The sequence below is a fragment of the Leptinotarsa decemlineata genome, unplaced genomic scaffold (genome assembly GCF_025532065.1).
Source record: "Leptinotarsa decemlineata unplaced genomic scaffold, Ldec_3_MD MMD2_tig00002082_RagTag_RagTag, whole genome shotgun sequence".
NCBI classification, from domain to species: domain Eukaryota; kingdom Metazoa; phylum Arthropoda; class Insecta; order Coleoptera; family Chrysomelidae; genus Leptinotarsa; species Leptinotarsa decemlineata.
This window is the reverse complement of record NW_027412573.1, coordinates 8,815,929-8,839,481: the sequence shown is the minus strand read 5'-3', so window position 1 is coordinate 8,839,481 and position 23,553 is coordinate 8,815,929. Positions and strand designations below refer to the sequence as shown.

General features: G+C 33.2%; 1 protein-coding gene across 1 annotated transcript; it reads right to left on the bottom strand.

Moving 5' to 3' along the window:
• Positions 1–1,113: 1,113 nt before the first annotated feature.
• On the bottom strand, positions 1,114–23,267 carry RhoGAP15B (RhoGAP_ARAP and RA_ARAPs domain-containing protein RhoGAP15B). The gene is made up of 11 exons (XM_023159132.2): positions 22,849–23,267; positions 21,809–22,468; positions 13,275–13,863; positions 8,617–8,810; positions 7,038–7,273; positions 5,529–5,652; positions 3,778–3,990; positions 2,957–3,144; positions 2,506–2,889; positions 2,229–2,447; positions 1,114–1,845 (listed from the first exon to the last, which is right to left on the bottom strand). Exons 1-11 carry the CDS (start codon positions 23,120–23,122, stop codon positions 1,585–1,587), a joined length of 3,342 nt encoding a protein of 1,113 aa, XP_023014900.2. The 5' UTR covers positions 23,123–23,267; the 3' UTR covers positions 1,114–1,584.
• Positions 23,268–23,553: the final 286 nt, after the last annotated feature.

The following is a 23,553-nucleotide window of genomic DNA, read 5'->3' as shown; positions in this document are numbered from 1 at the left end:
GATTCCAAAAATTGCATTTACCGGATACCCTGTGGGAAAATGCTATATTGGTGAAACTAAGAGGCCATTGAATGTTCGCATTGCCGAGCACAAAAAACACAGCGAGGGGAAACCAGCAAATCAGGAATAGCAGACCATGTTTGGACCCATCAATACAACATCGAGTGGTCCCAAGCTGAGATCTTGCACAGTGAGGAACATTGGTTTAGGAGAAAATTCAAGGAAGCTGCATACATGTTGTCCAACAACGTATTCAGCCAAGCCAGCGTAGAAATACACAACATATGGAAACCTATCATCAAGCGAAAAATGGCCAACTCCCGCCAAAACGGTCATCTCTCACGGAACCAGTGAAGCGGAAAATGGAAAGCGGGGATAAGTGAAAGTACTCGAACGACCTATAAATAGTCATCTCTCGGAGGAATCAGTCCAGTCATCACCCGAAGACGATTGTAGATACAACAATCGAAACGTCGTGAACTAACGTGACTTGGAATCTCTCCACTTTTTATTTTTATTTTCTTTTTTCATTCCTTTATTTTCGTTTATTCAATTGTTCTATTTTTACTCGTAGTTTATTTCACTATTATTTCATTTCAGGTTTATTTTGGTTAATATAATTATTATTTTCAGCTATTCATTTTCAATTCTTCTTTTTTAGTTGTTTCAGGGATTTCAAATCATTTTATAGTAGACAATGGAAGTCCGAACTAGTGAAATTGCACATTGTTTGACGAACAAATTGATTTTACATATGCATTGACAAAAATGGTCCAAAAAAACTGTTCATTCAACACATTATCATTCAATAGCAACTGAATAAGTGAAAAAAAAATGTTTTTGTGGCAAGTCTTTTATAACAAATACCTATTATGTTGAGACAAAATAAATATTATAGAATTGTATCTACATTTGAATATACTTCACACAAGAAAAAAAGGTATTTATTGATAACTCTTTGGAATTGTCATGTTGCTTTCAACCACCTCTTTCCTTTATTATATTCGCATGGCAAGAGTTTTTAGTAGTTGATTGTATTGTTCCAAACGTGAATTTGGTTAATCATCAAGAATTCAATGAAGAAGGAACATTTCACTTGAAAAATCAAACAAGTTATTCATATGTTATTCATCTTTGTATATTTCAGTTTATTAATAATCAATTACAAAATATAAAATACCATTATGGTGAATTATTTGCCCCGAAATGAGCATCTGTATAAATAAAAATTCACAACAAAATAATCAAATGCAAAAATGCAATTATCTCACTATTTCCCATCATGGTATATATGGAAGCTCATGGAACAAGTGTCCCTCAAAAATACTGACTATAAAAATACAATTTTTCAATTAATATAATAACTGTAAATTACAGACACATTTTGTACGTTCTTTTGAAAAATATTTGACCCTTCAGCTATCTTTTTCGAATTAAAATGTCACCTTTACATTCAGAGCAGGCAAACAAGGTGTCAACTCTGAAATTCATTTCAAAAAATTTTTAAAAATCTCCAATAATTCTAAAAATATCTCTCACTATCAAATACACAAAGGCACTAACAATATATGTGAAGATAAATTTTCAAATTGGCAACAGATTTGGCGGAGGTGCCAAGTTATTCGGATACCTCGATTTCAACATTGCACTGAGCCAGTTTGCCCTCTGAGTAGCATCGGACCATACGATGACGTAACCAAAGTAAGGGCAACTTTTGTTTCTGGTGGGATGGCTTTTGGTTTCTATGAAGGTTATTGTCCATCTGAATTGCGGATTCCTTTTCGATTCGTGCCCAAAGTACCAAATGATATCTTCAATATTCCACGAATGCAAAGTTATTTCTCCCTAAAAGATAATTATCAATTGATTCCTTTTTAATTCAAAACTCGATTTGTAACACAAGAGAAAGAAAATCGGAATGCACTGTTCAAATCTTCAAATGTTTGAAAATATCACTTCAAGAATGATCAGATGAAATTCTAGTAATATATTCAAGATTGAGATATAAAAAATAAAAACATTTTGAGGATATCATTTCAACAAGTTCACGCCCGTAACAGTGAAACTGTGTATTTATCATTATTGATAGAATTGGTGGAATCTTTCTATCTCAAAAATCGTTTCAATCTCTCTCGAAAAAAGTTTAGTCGGATGAGAAAAAGTTGAAATATTTAAAGAATGTGTATGTAAACCAGTTTTAGAATCTCTTGAAGCAAAATTTCACTTACAGTCTTGTCTTTGAAGCAAGTTAATTTTCCTTGAGTGAATTGGAATGTCAATAACTTGAACAGTCTCGATTTACTGTCAGCGAACCTCATTTCTCCAGAAATCGGGATCGGTTTTTCCAAGATGAACTCCCAATATTTGGACAGCGCTGCCAAAGTTAGGTAGTTATTTTTCCTGTCTTGCTCGTCCCAGTAACCCCATTTCAAGACAACGTCCAAAACCTACAAAAATTAATAAACGAAGTGAGATTGATAAAAGTTTTCAATAAATTATTCGAACCTTCTCTTCATGGTGTATAGGCCTTATCAATTTGTCGTTCAAAACTATTTCTTCAAGCACCAGCTCGTGTATCGGCAGATTAATGTGTTGATTCAATTCCATGCAAACTTCGTAAGCGGTTTTATTTGGACCAACGGATACATTGAAAGACTTTCCCTCTTTGTTATGAAGGTAAATCCAGATTCTCAAGTCTCCGGCACTTTTTTTAGTGGGTTGTCCTTGAGGGGACTGGGAATATTTTTCCAGAACTCTCAACATATGCTTCTCTCTTTCCAGTTCGCCCGGATCTTCAGGGAAAATGTATCGATAAAATTTTATCAGGTGTCCCACAACTTCAGTATCCCGTTGATGGTTTCGGCTTGAATTTGACATCCCGTCTCTATCCTGCAGGTTGTAAAAATACATATTTGTTATTCAGTTATTCATATTTGAATTAAATTATTATTTTTACCTCAAAATGCATTAAAGTTGGTCCCCAAATAGAACACAAATTATCAATAGTCATTAAATTTTTTGAGCTTTGGGAACTAATAAAATGCAAATGTCCCAGCAATTTTCTAGCTGTGTTATATGATACTTGGGGTAGTTGTTCTAGAGCTGCCCTGTACATCCTGATCCTTTCATCTTTGTCATTGTGCTCTGCAAAAAAATGATACTTGAAAAATTGTATGATGTAACTGAAAAATATCATATTGAGAGATTGGTCAAGGTTTTGTTTGTTGAACAAAATTTCTATAGTCCATACAGATCTGTTCACCTCATACTTCCAACAGAAAACAACCTCTGTAGAGATTGAGGTGGAGAAAGTGACAAAATGGTATGACCCAAGGTTAAATCTTGGGGGTCTCTGTTGTTGTTTTCTTCATCTGTCAATAATTTTCGTGATTAAGCTAAACCATGTAAAAATGTATAGTGTTTTGCAAATGCAGATAAAGTATAGTAATCAATAACTGATTTGAGTACAATGTACTCGACTTGAAGCAAAATAAAGTTTGGTCTTCATTTACCTATTTCAATTATAAAATAATCTGCTGTGAAATTGCCCGAAAAATCATTATGATAAACTATTATTTTATAAATCATATGCGAATGTGAGGCACCCAGCAAGTGACCTGATTGTTGGAATGGATACCATGAAAAAGCTGAGAGAAAAACGCAATAAGTCCATGAGGCTGCAGCGTTTTCCGACGACTTGGAAGAAAAAGACAAGTCGTATGGCTCCCAAGGAATAGAAAACATAAATAAATAAAATAATAAATATATTCCACTTACTTGAAACTTCATAAAGATACTGACGTTGGTTACTACCCAAAAGAGGTTCTGGTAAATCTCTGAAGAACCGTTTTATAGCCATTGCGACATCATGTTCGGTGAACTGATCACTCGTTAATTGCACTGCAAATGCATCTTTCGCAAATTTTGACAGCAGTTCGGACACAGATGACCCAGAACCAGAACGCCTGTAAATGCCCTCAGTCATACTTCCTGAAAAGTATTGATGATGTAGAAAATAACATAATGTATATTTTATATTACATCAAACATTAATATTAAAAATTTTTGAACTTTTATAACACGACCTTATCAAGTACACCGATAAAAAAAGCCCCACGAATCGAAAACTGTTTTGGAAAATTTTCGAAAACATTTTATGCAGTCTTCAATGAAGATACAAGTCAAGTAAAATATTGTTAATTAGTAATTATCTAGGTTTTACAGTAATTCACTTGAAGATTTTTTCCTATGGTAATCAATTTTTTATAGTATTCAGAATACACCCTAATTTTATAAATTTTTAAATTAAAATTATAAATAATAGAAATGGAGTTTTGGGGGACGGACTTTTCTTGGAAATATCCTCCTTTTTAAGGATCTTCCTAAATTCCCATTTTTTTTTATCTTGATTTTTTTATAACTTTTGCAATTTTTCATGTTCTAAAAAACGGTTTTAGCACATTTTTCTAGATATCATTCCGGATCGAATGAGGCATTGCATGTATTTTTCCGACCTTTATCTCTACTTTTCACCATTTACACAACTTGTGAACTAGACTACCTTTTCTTCATTCATACAATTTTAGTTTAAGTAAAAGTAAATGTGAAGTTTGGTGTATGAGTCAGCCAGAAATGTGTCATTTCAGAAATTACAAACAGGGCGAGTAAAATATAGTCATAATGATGCAAAATTCTTTTTGACCCAAGATGAGGAAACTTCATAAAATATCCATTTTTGAAAAGGTGTTTTGTGTCTAAAACTAATACACATTAATGTTAAGAAAATCATCCATATGAAAAGAGCCAAGTTTTCTAATAAAACTAGATAAACTTTTCATTGGGTTAAACTCCATTCTTAGATTTTCGTTAAAATTAAATTCGTTATCCATTGAATGCAGACTTTACTGATGTATCTGTAAACTTCTTTGTCTCAATTATAACATGTTTTGCTTTTAAATAGAAACGTACCTTTCAAAAATTATATTTTATGAAAATACCTTGTACAGAGTCGAAAACAAATAAACTTTTTATGAGACCAAATTTGAATAATTCCATATGGATTCTGTAGAAAAAACACATTAAATATAGCACTACTTGAATAATGAAAATGTATCTGGAATCAGGCATTGCCAAAACTACAAAAAATTCAAATTTGACAGATATTGAGAATATCTTGACTCCGATTTCATTGATATTTTTCATCTTGATCAAATCCCAAATTGATACCAAAGTTGAATTTCATTTGAATCCATTAATAAAAAACATCCCATATGATGCAGGCTTTACTAGTCATACTGTATACTTGAGTAGAATCGGAGAGAACATTCTTATGCCTATCAATTCTTCTAATATCACCCAGTATATGACTGGTAAACATAATGATTATTCCATATGTGGACAGGGTCATATTTGTCTCACCACAAAGTTCATAATCAAATAAATACTTCTTCAAAATTAACTGTCAAAAACGTTGTGCCCACCATTCCTGGATTCAGCATTGCAAGATTGCAGAAAAACAAGATACATACCATGTGTGTAAACAAAATTGATACATTTTTCCACAATAACGGGAACGTCATTTTTGGTGAGCTGTTGCTGATCTAAATTGGCACCATTATTATGAGCTTCTAACTTAACTATGTGACACCAGACCTGCAATGAAGTATTCTCAACTTAAAATTTAACACATACAAAAATTCAGCACGTCAAAATAATGATTAATTGTCAAAAATCATTTATGAATAAAAGTAATGGGATGTAGGTTATCCATGATAATAAAATAATTTTCACACTAATAACTTTACAAGAGATGCGTTTCGCTACACAGTAGCTTCCTCAGTCAAACTGGTACATTGAATTATTCTACAATGCATTTTATAGAACATTAGTTACAGAACTCAACTGAATAATATGGGAGTTCTAGATTAATAGGTAGACATTCAAAGACAGTAGATAGTTCGGTTGACGTGAGTGGATTGTACATTCATTCAGTCTATCGCTAGATGAAATGGTGGTTTGAGCCCAGAAGCCGGATGATAGATTTTTCCCTGCCTACCGTCCAACCCGCGCTAGGAATCGCACGTTAAAAGCTAAGACCTCGTTTATCCTTAGCTCACACAAGTTTCGACTTTTAAGGGTTGTTGTTCGATAAAACAGATAACAGATTCCAACAATATTAATTCTAGGTACGCAGATGAAATTTAAACATTTAATGATTGATGACCATCAATTCTCACAATTTTGGTCTCTCTCCTAAAAGATGTGGTGCTAATGGCACCAGATATAGTCAGGCAAGCATGTCTCTGTACACCAGAGACCTCTGCCTCAGCCGTTTGCCGTAAGGCATTCTGCCACTAGGCAATTGCTTTATTTGATCATTGGTTTGATAATCATCACATATATTCCATGGAATTGTTTTCCAAAAATCTTTTGATATGTTTACGGTACAGCCTGGCTTTGTGTGAAATTTTTCCAAGTAAGCATTCCAGAGGGCTTTTTTATCAATGATGATAATATCTAGACATTTCACCTCCGTCGGAAATGGATTAACCTCACCATTGAGGGAAAATGGAGTCGAATCGTTTAGATTTCCCTTCCTGGTGAGGTTTCCACACTTCCTCTGGCAACCTTTCCCAACGTGTTTCTTGCCAATATGATAAGATCATCTGCAAAAGCCTAGAGATCTACTTCTGTTAAGTTTGATGTGTACATAAATATTAGTTCACATTTTTTTAGGTGAATTTTACTGTAAGGGGTTTTTCCTGTGAATGAATAAAAAAATAAATCAAGTAGACTATCCATCAGGAGTGACCATAGAAAGAGAGGATATAACCCAGCCCTGATGGCAGCTCCTGTTGACCCTGAACCTAATGACCTCATCATGCCCTTTTGGGGCATGGCACAGTCAGCCAGTTATGACAGATTCTATGCCTTCTTTTGCCGAAGCTGATCGTTTAGTTTTCATGTAGAGGCATACAAGATGAAGAAAAATATCATAGTGTTGCCTCTGCTTTGACTACAAACTTTTTAATACTCACCTTCGTCTCTCTAGATGTCCACATTCGCAAATATAATACTAGATCTGGACAGTCAATCAGCATATTAGGCCCCCTGTCATTCGTTCTAGGATTATTGTCGTTTTCTACATAAGGCTGGAGAAGAATACATCTTGCTTTCCTTAAATCTTTCTTTTTAACTGACTGCCCGTCTATTGCATATCGAAATTCTCTATGAGTCAGAATGATCCAAGCTCCCACCCATTTTCCACTGACACCTGAAAGATTTTAAAAGTTATTCCAAGAACTTCAAAGCAAGGGACAATCTATTTAATATATTATATAACTTCTAAAAAGTGGATTTCAATAATTTTAAGGTTTGCTTTACATTCAAGTAATAAAATATGTTGTGGGAAAAAGGCTCATTTTGAAGTAAATTACAATTTCAATGGCTGAAGGACTTCGGTCGATGGCTCTTTGGTATTCACCAATAAATGACATTTATTATTATTATTTAACCATTTGGAAAATGATATGAGAAAGGGCTGCATGAAATATATCGCACAATAAATGAACTATTTACAGTGTTTAATTGTGTAGTTGTCATTTATTACCAATTTAACAAATGTTTGACAAGAAGTATGGTATTTACTACATGTTTATGAGCTATGTTGATTTTCAATTTGTTTTAGAGGAAATTATTTTCTTTTAAATTGGAAAGAAAATAATTATAGAACAGAAAACAACTCTTTGGCTTTCTACATTTCTACCATTGAAAAAAAAATGGGGAAAACTTTCAAAGGAAGATAAAGAAACATCAGGATAATCACTTTTTGTCATGAATTCTTCATCTTGTCAAGTTATCCAAAATGGTGATGATGAGAAAGTAAGACAAGTGTCTTATCCCAAAACTTCGAAGTAAACCAGAAATTTGATAGCTTTCCGTGTAAGTAACATTTTATACCAACATTTTTTCATACATTACTGTTTCATTTATATTACAAATGTTTGGAGTACTAACTGAATAATAAAAAGAGATTTCCATGTAATTCGATGTACATATTATTAAAATATTTTTTCTTCTAGTAAATCTTCTGTGCATGATTTACACATCTTTGGAATGAGCTCTTATTGTAGTTATTTTTTTTCTTTCTTCCTTTCTTTGGAAGTTCCCCACATTTTTGTTTGATGATAGAGAAGTATTTTTTCATTTCACACATTCAAATGCCTAACAAAGTGTGTTATATGTTCTCTCATCATCGGAACCGCTAGATCAACTGATATACAGAAAAGGAAATATTGGCTTGTCATTTTCACGCGGTAGCCATTATTATCGTCTTTTTGTAACTATAAATTATAATGAAATGAACGATAATAAATTGTGGAATACTATCACTAAAGATCATTAAAAAATTACTAAATTGCAGATGTAATACAATAATATTCAAAGAAGATTCTATTTGCTTGTAATGGTCTGAAAATTGTGTAATCTAATCATTTCCTTGCATTCAAACTTATACAGACTTGAAATCGAACTTTATGAAGAAAACTACCTATATCTGAAACAGCTACGAGGCAATATACTTCATATTTATTATATAAATATTCTGAAAGGAAATACCTTCTCGAACATACGCCCATCCCATTCGTGAAAAGTTTGTGGTCACTTTGCTGGAAAACCGGTTGGTCAAAGATTCGGCAATCAGCTGGGCCCATACTCTTCTCTCAGAAATATTCCTAGTGCCATAGACATGGCCACCGCGGCTTTTCCCTGTTGTGTTCAACTCAAAACAATAAAGGTCATCATTGTCATACCTAAAATAGGAAACTTCATAGAATTGAGAGACAAATATGTATTACGAATTTATGATACTGAAAAAAAAATGAATGCAGAAACAATCCTTGGTATATTATATGGCAAAAATGTATTTGCACCAACTATAATTGACAAGTCTCATCACACAATGTATTTTTGTAATAAACAGCTGGGTATTTATTCATTTATGTATATACACAGGCAAGTCTAATTCAGATATAAGAAGTACATGTAGTACTTAATGCAATACAGTGCAGTGAAAGTAAATTATAAGAATAATACAATTTCAAAGTAGATTATTTAAGAAATTTGAAATGTATAACAACACTAGACACAATACAATAACACAAGCAGATAATATTAGATGGTTAGGTGAAGAATATTGTTTTTAAAGCGGGAAACTGATATATTAAAGATTTGAAAGTTATTTTTAAAGAGTTAGGCAATCAAACAGTTCTGGGAATAAAGCTGTTGTATGAATAATTGAATTGAATTGATGAAATTTAAAAGCATGTCTTATGTCAGACAAAAATCTGGGGAAACACACAACTATTTTGGGTGGACTAAATTGGAGCTGAAAGATCGTATTCATTGGATATAATAAAAAGAACAGATTAGAAGATAGCTGAAAATAATGAGGATCTTTATTATATCTTATAGTGAGGATTCATCGATATGATATATCGCATGTTTTTTCAATTTTGAATTATAGTGAGAGTAGAGATAAAATATTTGTTTTCCATCACAACTGATCAGTTATCACATTACGAAATATGTCTGAAATAAAATTTAAGTAAATATAGGAGATCATCTTGATCCAGATAATAACAATAACATAACAAATAAATGACATATTTATTAATTACTAACACTTTACTATGAGATTTCAATAAAAAAAATTACAAAACTGCAAAAAGTGTTTTTCTATACAATAATTTATATGGATGTGTTTAATATGTACCGTATTGAACAGACTCAAACACAAAAATATATATTCTATAAAGCAGGCAGATAGCATGAAAAACTCTGAAACTCTTGAATTGAAAAAGTGGAAATCAAATTCTGAATTTTCCATTATGATATATATAATAGGGGTGCCCAAGTGGGGATTTTGGGATTTACTAAAGCGCAGCAGATTAATATACAGGGGGATACCTTGTACCTGGTTAAGTACCTCCACCAAATATGAGTCCCATATATAAGGCCGCCTGTGAGGGATAAAGGATCAGATTAGTAAAAAAAATTAATCATCAGAAATTCTCGAGCGCGTCAGATTAAGTTAGGGTGAGTTAATTACCTGCTAAAAATTATATATTCCAGTAATCTGACAATTTGAGAGTAACGTAAAGAAAGGGGAGGGCAGCAAAGTTGTAAAAAAATAACGTCATTTCGACATTCTCGAGCGTAGCTAATTTTTTTTTTATTTTGAAGGAAATAATTCAAGGGTAACGAGAAACATATAATCTGACGATTTCCGCATGCCAAAATAACAAAAATTCGTCGTTAAAGTTTAATGTGTGCAGCTGTGTGATACCTATATTTCCCTCACTCAGTTTCTATTTCTCTATTATCTATTCACTTTTTCCCATCTATTACCCTCCCACTCCATCCCCACTCTGTTGCCATGACGCCATCACAGCTGATCACAGAGATTATGATGATTAATTAATCAATTAATTGATGGATTTAGCCGTTACTACGTGGTGGGAAATCATAATGAAGAAAAGAGAAATTAAACTTTCTATGTTTTTTACCACTTTTATTTGTAACTAACATTACTGCAGTTTCGTCCTATAAGGACATTTTCAAACTTATATATTGTATAAGTTTGAAAATGTCCTTATGGAGGAAAGTTTCAGTTCTCTTTTCTTCAATAATTAATCAATTGATTATAAAAAATTTAATTTTTTTGAGCATTTTTGAAAAATTATTTTCTTTTAAATACAAGTATTCTACTCAAAAAACATACACTTATTTATTTGCATGCTATTTCCTGAGTTTTTCAATTAATTAAGTTGAATAAATTGAAAATTAAAAAAAAAAAATTTTTGTCAGATTAAGCGAATCCTTCTAGTTAATCGTCAGATTATGAGACAGCATGTCTAAAACATAAAGATGAACCATATATATCTTCATCTGATGCGCTTGAGTAAATGGCGAATTTTTTTTTCACAATATAATAATGGTCGCTGTTTGCGTCAGATCAAAATCGTCAGATTATTGAATGAGAGCTTTTTTTTGTTGCACTTAACACCCCCTTAGAAAATCTGACACACTCAATTAAATTTTTTATTTTCACTTTTAAGCCTTACGTACAACCATCCACATCAGTCAAACAATCAGATTAACATACCAACATTATTAAAAATACGTAGGACATTGATGCTATCAATATCTGACGCGCTCGAGTATGTCCATGCCACAGTATTTTTTTAAATATTTAAAAATCTATAGCCATTTCCCCCACCGATGAAAAAGTATATATTATATAACATTTTTTTCTTCTTATCATCTAAGCTTTGCAACCTAATATGTCTCAATGACGCTCCAGTAAATCCCCATTTTGCATCGTGGGCTCCCCTGTTAATACATTCCCAGAACTGTTTTTGATTATTTATCTAATCTAATCTTACTTTCAAAATGATACAATACTATAAACGAGATTTTAAACTGAGGTACAGCATTGAAAATCTTATGAATATCAAGGAAAACTTAAATAAACATCACAATCACACAGATATGCATAATTACAATACAAAAAAAAGACAGAGAGGCATCCAAAACATATTTTTGAACAGAAAGTCTGTCTACTAGGTAGTTTCAGAAGTTTTGTTCGTTTTAACCTCTTGTATTCTTGTAGCTCCATATCTCAATAAATATTTATTCTACTACGTCATAGTTTGTTTGAATTGATTGCCTGATGTAAAAATTTCAAAGTAGTAGTACTTTATATTATTCAGTTAGATATGGATATATTTGCTATTGCTTATTCCATTTTAAGCTTTCAACTTATGAAATGATTATTTTAAATTGTGAACTGATTTCAGATATTCTCCAATAACATATCTACGAGGTCCGGCTATTAAATAACGAGACTGCGCACCTTGAGGAGTGGGGGAAAGAAAGAGTAGTGCGTTGAGTATCTGGAAATTTTCTTTTTTCTTTCTCGTGTTGAAAACCATGTGTGAAAAAAAAACAGGAGCAACGTATCAATCTCAAATTTCTCCTTAAATTGAAAAAACTCCGACTGAGTGCTATGAATTGTTGTAAGAGGCATATGGGGACAATTCTCTATCTCGTGCGCGTGTTTCTGAGTGGCTTAAGCGCTTCAGCGAGGGCCGAGAGAGCATTGAAGATGACCAGCGCCCAGGTCGCCCTGTCACTGTTTCAACTCCGGAAACAGTGACCAAAATCAACCAAATTGTACATGCAGATCGTCGAATGAGCATCCAGATGATTGCTGAGGCTGTAAACGCCGATAAAGAAAAGGTTATAAAAATTTTATACAAGGAATTACACATGACAAAAGTCTGTGAAGTTGGTACCAAAAATCCTGACTCCTGATCAAAAGCTCTTGCGTCAACAGGTCTTCTCAGATTTCCTTGAAAGGTTAGAAGAAGATCCCGGACTGATGAAAAACATTGTTACTTGCGACAAAACGAGGATTTTTCAATACGACATTGAAAAAAAAGCGGCAATTGATGCATTGGAATTTGCCTGAATCGCCCAGAATAAAATAAGCAAGGATGTCCAAATCAAAATTCAAGGCAAAGTTGATCGTTTTTTCGACATTAACGGTAACGTGATGACTGAATGGGTTCCAGAGGATCAGACTGTCAACCAGACTTACTATTTGTTAGTTTTGACAACACTGCGAGAACGAGTTCGTAAGAAACGGCCCGAGTTGTGGAAGAACAACTCGTGGATTTTGCACCAGGACAACGCACCTGCTCTTAATTCGCTATCTGTGAAGAGGTATTTGGCCGATAAACGCACTCCAGTGCTCGAACAGGCGCCGTACTCGCCAGATTTGGCACTGTGCGACTTTCTTTGTTTCCGAAGATACAATCTGCTTTGAAACGGCCCCGATTTTTGAGTCGATGGAAGCGGTAAAGCAAAAAACGGTAGAGCTCCTAAAGACCCTCACCAAAGAAGACTTCTAGCACAGCTTCGATCAATGGTAAAAACGTATGGAAAGGTTTGTGGCAAGGGAAGGGGAGTATATTGAAGGGGAGCATTCGAATGTAGAATAATTTTTATAATAAAACCCTTTTTCGTAACCAGTCTTGTTATTTAATAGCTGGACCTCGTATAAACTTTGTGTTTATGAAAATTAATAATAATAATTCTGGATTTTTCATTTCATTTTGATTAGTTGGATAAATTTTGTGTAGCTAATGCAAAATTTCACCAAAATTGGGATTCTCTTCTAAAACTTAACCCCTTTCAATCTGATTACATACCTGTAATTGTACTTTTTATCTTGAAGAATCTGAATGCTCAGAATATTCTGAGACGGAAAGTTTTCCTTCAAATTTTGGCAAGAATTATCGGAGTAGCACATCAGACTCGAGTTCTCCAAAACGCACCATCTACCACTATATTCGCCGAACAAGTCTTCCACTGGTCCGTTCTGTACTTTATACAACATACCTTTTTTCTGAACGCACTTATTCAGACCGATCGCCGGCCTTTCGAGGATGTTATCCTTATTTTTTACACCCCTAACGACATCTGGAGCTTTCTCTATGGCCTCCTTGACATGCTTGAACCAACTCAATTTTTTGTTTTCGACAGGAGCTTCCTTCACTACTGTATCTTCCGTAAACCAGTTGGATCTGGACTTCGGCGTGGATTTTTCCGGTTCGGGGTCTTCCTCCGGAAGGGAGTCGGATCTCATGGGTGGCGTGGGTGGACTGAGAACATCTTCACTCTCAGATTCATTGGAAATACTCCACTCGTCGAAGGTGTGGGCATTGGAGATGTTTCCGTAAAGGTCGCCCTGGAGAAGTTCTTCCAGTAACTTCAGGTCGCTATTGAATGTATAAGGAGCTGAAAGAAATCGGACTATTGGTATTTTTCAATAAAAGATATACCGAGTGACAATGAAGTCATTGTACACTGCGCCATTCAGTTGTTTGAATTCGAAATGAATGTAATATAATAATAATAACATTTATTTGGTAAATAGGATACCACTTTTATTTGAAACTAACGTTACTGCAGTTTTGTCCTATACGGACATTTTCAAACTTATACAGTAAACTTTTTATTGCAGTAACGTTAGTTACAAATAAAAGTTGTAAGAAACAAGAAAGTTTCATTTCGATTTTCTTCAGTAAAAAATAATTAATATTCCAAAAATCATGCCTCATCATTTCATTAGTAATAAATTCAGTTACATTCCTCTATTTTGTAGTTGTGCCTGTTTGTTGAAGTTGAAGGAGAATTAAAGTAATTAAAGCACAATAATCAAAGTGTGGTTGTATAATTGTTTCATAAACTAATATCTTTGTGTTTAATGACAGATGCCTTGAAATTCTAAAGTAAAAATATAGTTTTTTTGTTCAATTCTCTAGTGTATGTATTGAAATTGTTCTTCAAATGTGAGACTGCAGTCTAATTGGAACCCTAGGCATCTTACAGTATTATCCATTTTTATATTTTCTTAATTAATAGAAATATTTATCCGGTTTATAGGGATTTTTTATATTTGTATTTTAAAATGAGGATCATGGCAGTAGTTTAACTCACATTCAGTTTCAATTTGTCAATTTTATTATTTCTGTCAACTTTTTGCAATATCACATTCATTTTCTGTACAGCAACGTCTAGGCTAACATCACTACAAACTAATAGAGTATCGTCTGCAAATAAATTGATAAATTCACAATCACCATGTATATTAATATCATTTAAATATATAATGAATAATAAGGGGCCTAAAACACTACCCTGGAGTACTCCTTTATCGTTTAAGATTTCATTTGAAATTGAGCCATCGATTCCTATTCTTTGTTTTCTGCCTTCAAGTATAATATAGTTTATTTGAACCGATATTTTTAATTATAAAAACAAACGAAAACCTTTTCTGGTTTATCCATAAATGTACCCAATTCGAAGAGGAGAGGATAAAAGTTACAGAACCTTAACCTACTTAGGCCAACGCACTACAAATATTTCAGATTTTCTGCACAACAAAGATGTAAATATTGCTTTCAAAACCAACAACTTAGGCATGCACATTGAGAAAAACGAAGATAAAAGTTCAGTTTCAGAAAAATCAGGAGTGTATAAATTATCATGTGGGTCATGTTAGATGTTTTATATAGGTCAAACTGGAAGAACGTTCAAAGCCCGCATAAAGGAACACAACAATAGTTTCCAGAAGAGAAAAATAACTTCCACATATGCAACTCATTTAATCACAGAGGGACATGAGTTCAACCATGAATCTATATATTTCTAGGTAGGAATAGTTATGTATATTTACAGTACTTTCCAAAAATGTAATTTATTCATATAGTTAATGAATCCATACCCGACCTTTTCAGGTAGATTCATTCATTAGAAAATAGGTAGGCATACAAGTAGGTTAATATGTTAGAGTATAAAATATTTGTAATTTACAAGTAACTTTTGGTTTACACTTGAGAAAGCTATTGTATAACGAAACACACGTCTTGTAAAACCCTTTATAGTGAAAATCATACAATGAACTGTATCAAGTATCGGCCAGTTCTATTCAATTAAGTTGACTTCAGTTTAGCAGTTTTTGTTATATAAAAACTCTATTTCAAGTTAGAACAAAAACATACAATAAACCTTTGCCACACTGTTAGGAGGACACACAAAAAGCATAACATAGCCTAGCTAACTTCACACATAATGAATTTATATGGCCATTTCATTTCAGGTTATTTTCAATAACAAGTCCAAGTATGTTAGTGTTTTGTGTACAACCAATTAAGGTGATATTTAAGGTGATATGATAAAGATGTTGAGTGTTAGACTGGCTTGTTGCAAACTTTGTTATATCTGTTTTGTCAACATAGACTTTCACAGATTCCAATAGGATTTTTGATATCGATGCAACATGGTTTCTGATTAAAAAAATTAACTCAAACTACGTTACTAAGTGTACATGAACAAATGCTCCGCTGCAATTCTGTGTTATTTAAGTAGAGCCATCATATATTTTTTGTTATTTGAAATGTAAAATTATTATTTGCATTTTACAAGAGTTTATTCAATTTACTTTTGGTGAAATATTTTTTCATTAAGTTGAATTGAATTAAAAATTTCCTTGTTGTTGATTAAATGAATTGAGTGTGATTGGGGGGGGGGCAGTTTGCAATTTACAACCCCGTTCCCGTAGAAATGCTCTCACCTATAACTAACTTTATTTGTTCCAATCATTTGAAGTCGGAATATTCACTAGCTATCAGTGAAAAAACATTCTAAGTATAAGTTATGACTTTGAAAGTCACTTCCTTTGAAGTTTCAACAGCTTTCAATGTGTGCCTGAATCAGAGCTACCTACAGTTCAACAACAAATTCTATAAACATGATTCAGGTTTACCAATGGGCTCACCCCTTAGTCCACTTTTAGCAGACATATTTATGAACAACTTGGAGACCACGATAGTAAACTCCGACCTGGGTAAAAAACATATTCATTTTTGGTACAGATATGTAGACGATATTCTTGCCCGTTTCAGAGGTACTACACGACAGCTGAACCAATTTATGACATTCGTGAACAATCTCAATAGCAACATTCAGTTCACACTCGAAACAGAGATAGAGAAACAAATAAATTCCTTAGACCTGGCCATTACACACAATCAGAATAAATTCGAGTTCAATGTTTTCAGAAAACCTAGCTATACAGACATCATCGTCCCAAGCGATTCTTTCCATCGAGACAGTCATAAATTAGCAGCCTACAATTCAATGCTGCACAGAGCATTCTCACTGCCTTTGTCTGCAGACAATCTAGCTAGGGAAATTGATACAATTACACAGATAGGTGATAATAACGGTTTCAACGCAGATACTATCCAGAAGTTAATCAGGAAACAAAGCCGGAAATTCACTTTCAGACTAATATATCCTCAGGTCAAACAACCAGAAATCAAGAAATAGGTAACGCTAACATATTTTGGAAAAAGAACAGAAATGATCGCAGGTTTTTTCAGAAAAAAAAATGTGGAAGTAGCATTCAGATCACATGCCAGGTTATCTCATTTCCTTTTCAATGCTAAAGATAAGGTCGACAAGTTGGAAAAATCTAGAGTTTATAAGCTTAAGTGTCCGGAGTGTAATAGTGTTTATGTGGGACAATGCGGACGAAATTTCCAAAAACGGTATGCTGAACATGAGAGGTCCTTCAGACTAGGAAAAAATGGTTCGACGTTTTCAAACCATTCCTTGGCATGCAACCACAAGTTTCCGAATCTAAACGATACGGAAATTCTGCACTATGCAAGGAAGGGTTGCAAACTCAATTATTTAGAATCCTTGGAAATTCACAAGCATAAACATTGCAGGTGCGACCTGTTAAATGACCAAATCGATTTAATTTACTCTCCGGTTTTTAAATGGGCACATGCGCATTGTGAACTGTAAATTCAGGTACCTGAATATATACCTGAATATATATACCTAATATATACCTGAATGGTATATATTAGCGAAAGTAATGAATCATTGTTAGTTTATTGTTTAACTTTGAGAATGTTCATAAAAGACGAAACTGCAGTAACGTTAGTTACAAGTAAAAGTGGTAAAAAACATAGACATTTTCATTTCTCTTTTCACTTTGTAAGTAGTGAATTTAAAGGAAATGGTTCTTATACCGTCTTTACTTCCCGAATTCCTACTTTCCGGTAGTGAGGGAGAGAGATCTCAGAAATCCTATTATACTGCAGCTTCTATTGAATATCTGACAAGCTTTTATTGATTTCATATAACGGTTCATGTAATCCATGTTCTGATAATGATTAATATTTACTTGTTGTCACTTGTTTCCAACACTGGGAAATTATGATGCAGTCACATATGGCTGGTAATGTTTTTTTAATGATAATATTGCTTGATATTCAAACAGAAACAAGTACATATATAAATATGGAGGACTAGTTCAAATCTGATGATATGAATCTAATTGGTATATCAATATATTTTTGGTATCATGCATAGTTAACTATCATATAATTTCCTTCGCTCTATGGAAAAAATCATTTTCATCATTTCACAGTTTTGAATTTTAATTTACAGTTAAAATAGATTTGAAAAAATATAATCTGGTAGGTTCCATCCAATCTCAAATAGTTCCACATTAAATTCTTATTTCATTATTTCCAAGAAAACGGCAGACAACAACAATAATAAAGTTATTTTGTTCAATCAGTTAATCAGAAAAAATCAAATATCAATTCTTTCCTGCACGCCATTCTTATACTCTTAAACCTATTTAAAACAATTATGCATCCAATGTCATAAACATCCAATTCGAATTTAATGAAGCATGCACAATTGAGGAAGATCAAAGTTTCATCCAAAAATAAAATACACGGAATTTCCTTCCTTAGAGAATGGTGGTTAGAAATGATTCATATCCAATGTGAGGAATGACGTCTTAATTCGTTATTTCTGTGAGTCACATTATTCAATATGTCACTTCCCAGTACCTTCGAAAATAACTTAAATGAAGACTTGATAACATAAAGACTATATTGTATAAAAAATCATAAAAATTAATAGAAACCCCAAAGGGAAATCTACAGATTTTACATTGTCTACTAGGTTTATTCACGATAGATAGTACCCAATAATTTCGAGTTGAGGTTAGCAATTTTTTTTTGAAATTACAATATGGAATCTATGAAATAACGTTCCTTTTTGAAAAAATAGGATAAAAGAAAGTTTTGAAACTTTGAATCCCCAGTATCTCAGTAAAATTACAGTGAACAGTGAAAAACGTTATTATTCAAAATCTTCAGAGAAAAATTACTTTTTTTGAAAAAACTGTTTTTAAAATTTGTTTTATAATTTTTTTGTGGCATAACTCACTCAAATCGCTTCATATATTTATAAAGAGATTTTCAAGGAAAATCGAGTGTAAAATAAAATATGTGTGTTCCATTTAAAAAATCGAGAAATTTTTGTGGCATACCAGTATTACAAAACAAATTTTGGATGAAATTGAAATTTTTCATTGAAAATTTTTGGAATAACTTCAGAACGGTTCGGTATATAATCATACAATTATACATTTCTCGAAGTACTTTTCTGACGAAATCTAATTAAAGAAAACAGAATATGTCATTCCATAAAAAAAACTGACTTCGATACATAAAACTTCTATTCGGTGTCTGGTATATTAGAGAATATTTCAAAATAGACTGATGGAAATAATATCTAGAACTTTTACATGAAACAAGTAGCAAAGAATTTCCTATATAAAAAAGTACTAAACTTTTCTGGATCTAGACTCAAGTTGATCTAGTTTCATTTGTAATTTATATGGGTCTTTAAATGATGAAATCTCTCATATCAGCAAACAATAAACAATCACTTGCACCATCTTATTCAGAAATAAAAACAATATAGATCTAACAAAAATATTCACTTTGGTTGTAGAAGGAAACAACTTTTTTTAATGGACTACCTGTAAATTTTTGTACAATGTATGGAGAGTAGGGTTCAATGGAATAAAATAGAAATGTTCAAAACTCGCAGCTGTCAACATTGTATTGCGAATCTATGGAAGTGTTTTATGGAACATTACGTTTATTTATTTTTATTCAAAGAGCATACAAGAATTTGGATATAGTCTATACGAAGTCAATTCAAACAACTAACAGGGTCTGATAAAAAATTTACTAGTTAATCTAATATATAAAAATGGATGTTTGTTTGTTGGTTGGTTGGTTGGTAAGTGATAAACTTCTACATCGCTCAACCGATCGTGATGAAACTTAACATGCATAAGTAATTTTTCATAGAGAAGGTTTTTAGGCTATCAATTTTTTTCTAACTCGCCACTAGGTGGCGATGTAAAACAATTTTTTGAAAGCACTGTTACGATTATGTGCGATTAGCTACCTGAATGTGTGTCCAAGGAGGATTGGCAGAAGTCAAAAGTCCATAATCTGTCATTTGAAAGATTCTTCACCACCGTTTGTATTGAGTGAGTTTCTCAACGCTTCTTCACTGACATAAGTTCGCCAACGCAAGTGGATGGCATCTTCAGGACTACAAATATTCTTTGCACTCTTCAAAAGTACAAAAAGTCTGTGTACCATAATTGATAATAAATTGCGTGAAATGATTTGAAAATAATATCAGTTTTATTTTTCTATTTATTCACAGATATTTCTACGTAATACGAGACATGTTCAGAATATACCGAAAATTTTCTTTAAAGAAAGGCCAGTCCCCATTAGATATTATCCGCTTCAGCCAGGGCTTTCGATCCTCAAAACACTTCTCAAACTCAATCTTTGGGATAACTGTAGCTCTTTCTGCGATACGCTTTTAGCTCTTTCTGCGATACGATTTGAATATCATATATGCTTGTAAAGTAATGGACATTTAAAGTTCTTTTCATTTTTAGACATAGGAAAAAATCACACGGAACCATGTTTGGCATAAATGAAGGATGGGGCACTGTTACCGAATTGTTTTTTAACAAAAGTTGACAAACAAGCAATGAAGTGTGAGCAGGTGCATTATAGTGGGGCATAAGCTATGAATTATTTTTTCACAAATCCCGGCGTTTTTTCGGATTGCTTCACGCAAATGGCGTTGAACTTGTAGGTAGTACTTCTTATTGACCGTTTGATCACGTGGCAAGAATTCATGATGCTCTATGCCATTGATGACAAATAATACACTGAGCCTAACCGTCAGGTGTGACAGTAGTAATCTTTTTTAAAAGTACTTTATAATGAAATGGTAAAATGAAAGACAGCAGAAGTAATATTATGAATATTTTTGATGAAAAGCGGTTAATTTCTCTCAATAAATAAAAACTTGAGACTTATGTCTAAAAGATCTGTACTATTTCTGATGTTCTGGTCATCTGCTTTTTTGGTAAGGTACAAATTTGATACTTTCATATAAAAATAGACACATCAAGTATTTTTTTCTGTTTGAGGCTAGTTTTGATTGGTAAACTAAAGATTTTACGCAGACACCATTTTTGAAAGAAGAAAATGTCATTCGTATCAATGGACATTTCCCAGAATAAAATACCATACCTTAAACAAATTTGAACATTTGCTTCATAAACAGGAATTGCTGCCTCCTCAGATATGTTTTGAAACAATATTCCAAAAATAACAAAGCCTGTCACATCTAAAGCAGCCAATACTTGGAAAACTTTTTATACAGATCAATCTCCCCGCAACAGATTGTCCCCAAATGATGCAATATTGTAATTCAGTATGATACAATGACAAATACTACCACAGAATAAATACCATACATTAAACGATAATTAAATAACTAAGTGATAAGAACAATAAAATAAATGTGGAATCAAAATAAAATTGTGGAAAATACATCTAAATCAATAGGACAATTTAACACTGTACCTGTGAGTAATTAAAAAAATCAAAACAAAAAATTGCTTGAATCCGCTAGCTTTCAGAAGTTAATGATGATTTATTGTTAAATGTGGTAGATGGTAATTGCGAACATAGAACGCTAAACATCTAAATGTGGCGTAAAAATACTTCTTGAAACACTTAAATTTTATCCGGTGGCTGGATTTAGGGAACGTGTGTATAAAGTTGCGTCAAGAGCTTTTGACAAATCAAAGGTGAATGGGTTAAAACATTATGTACCTATTAATAATCATAGACTATATAGTCCATAGGCATATATCTATAAAATCAACTGAAAAAATTGTATGAGATCTACAAATTTTCTTTTCTGTACAAACCATAAATCAACTCAAAATTAAAATCTATATTAAGTAACTTACCACTTGTTTCTTCTTTGTTTAATGGGTCGAACTGTAGTATGACACTCTCGGAAGGCCTCGGAGGTCTTCGCGGGGGTCTTTGTGGGATAACTTCATGATTTTCATACAAACTGTTCTTTCTAACCATTGAACTAATAACACTAACATTGGAATTGAGATCAACATCGGTTTTAATATCAGACACATTACCATCCGTTTGCGCTATCTCCTCCTCAATATTATTGTAAATATTTGCATTCTGGTTCTCTTTACTGGGAACTGGATCATAGAATTTCCAAGAACCTGACCGAGACAAACATTCCGTCTGCTCGGTAGAATTACTGCCAGAGGTAGAATCGCTCTTGTTAGGAAATAATGGGAAAATACTCTCGTAAACATCCGGTCTCGATGTTGTCTTTGCAGAGTGACCAGAAGTGCTGCTGGATGCTAATGATAGGGGAGCATCATAGATCGATTCGTCCGGAAGAGGTGGAGGAGGGTGAGACGGCGGAGGCAACTCGATGGAGCCCTCAGAAGACTCCGAAGAACTATCATCCACATTATTGTATATGTTCTCGGTTCGAGCAAAAGGAGAATTGAATGTGATAGAATTGAATATATTAATGGTGTCTTCTTCATTTTTGGTATCTGTCTCGTCCGGATTATTCTGTTCCTGCGAAGCTGAAATGAAAATATATCATTTCCACATAGACAATACAAATTGTATAAGAATGGTGTATACAAGAATTAAAAACAATAAATAAACCAGATAAAACATAACTAAAAATTTCAATTTTGCGTCTACACAACCGTAAATGTAAGGAAACGATAAGATAATTTCCAGCAAATAGAACAACTTCTAAATTTAATTGCATTTGCAATTTACAGTTTTTTTTTTAATAAATAGTCTCATATCTGATAATGCTAACTTGGTTAGGGAACTGGTTGGTTAGGGTACTGAATGGACCCATGTGGCACAAATAAAGGTATTTGTGCCTAAAAGCTTTGAATTTATTCTAGGGATTTCCTTATTTGAGGAAAAATTGAATGTTGATTCCTACCTGAACTAAAACGTCTCGTTATTCTTCGCACACTCTGTCGAGTTCCTTCAATAACTGCCTTTTTTCTGCCATGAACAAGTTGACTAATATCTTCTGCCAGTTGCTTTGAAGCAGAACTCACTCGTTTGGTTAAAGTATTGGTATTTTCTTCTATCTGAGTAGGTGCGTCCTCAGATATCTTCTTCAAATTAGGGTTAATATTTCTTCTAGGAGTTGGAATGGGTTTCTTGGTTTCTTTTGAATTCGATCGTAAACGTGGTACAGGGCTTTCCATTTCTCATATCTCGCTCAAGGACTTAGCATCTCAGGGATGAAGTGTAGGTTGTTTCCTCTGAATGTGGCAATCTACTGACAAACACATGAACTATGAACGAATTGAAACGTATACTAAATATAGTGCAACTTTATGAGCACTATCACAGCTTATCGCTTTCATTGTGACTCATCATCACAATCACAATTTTGCATTGTTTATTGTTTTGACTTTTATTGGGAGTGGCTAGTATGACGTTAAACGGGAAAAAAGCTACATTCGACTGACCGGCCTTACTATTCTGTGGTGGTCGGTTAACTCACCGACAGATCAGATATCGTTGACTTTTAAGAAAATCAGACAAAAGTAAATAAGCCAGGGCGTTATTTCTTGAATGCAAAAAACTTTTGGACAAGAGAGTGAGAACAAAATGTGGGCTGGTGGATCGTGGT

Bases quoted from the DNA above. Each gene is read 5' to 3' on its own strand.
- RhoGAP15B (XM_023159132.2), bottom strand. From the start codon at position 23,122: ATGGAAAGCCCTGTACCACGTTTACGATCGAATTCAAAAGAAACCAAG. The intron at 7,274-8,616 runs GTATTTCCTTTC...AAAATCTTTCAG, and splicing joins ATGGGCGTATGTTCGAGAAG to GTGTCAGTGGAAAATGGGTG. The intron at 3,991-5,528 runs GTATGTATCTTG...AATACTTTTCAG, and splicing joins CAATTTTGTTTACACACATG to GAAGTATGACTGAGGGCATT.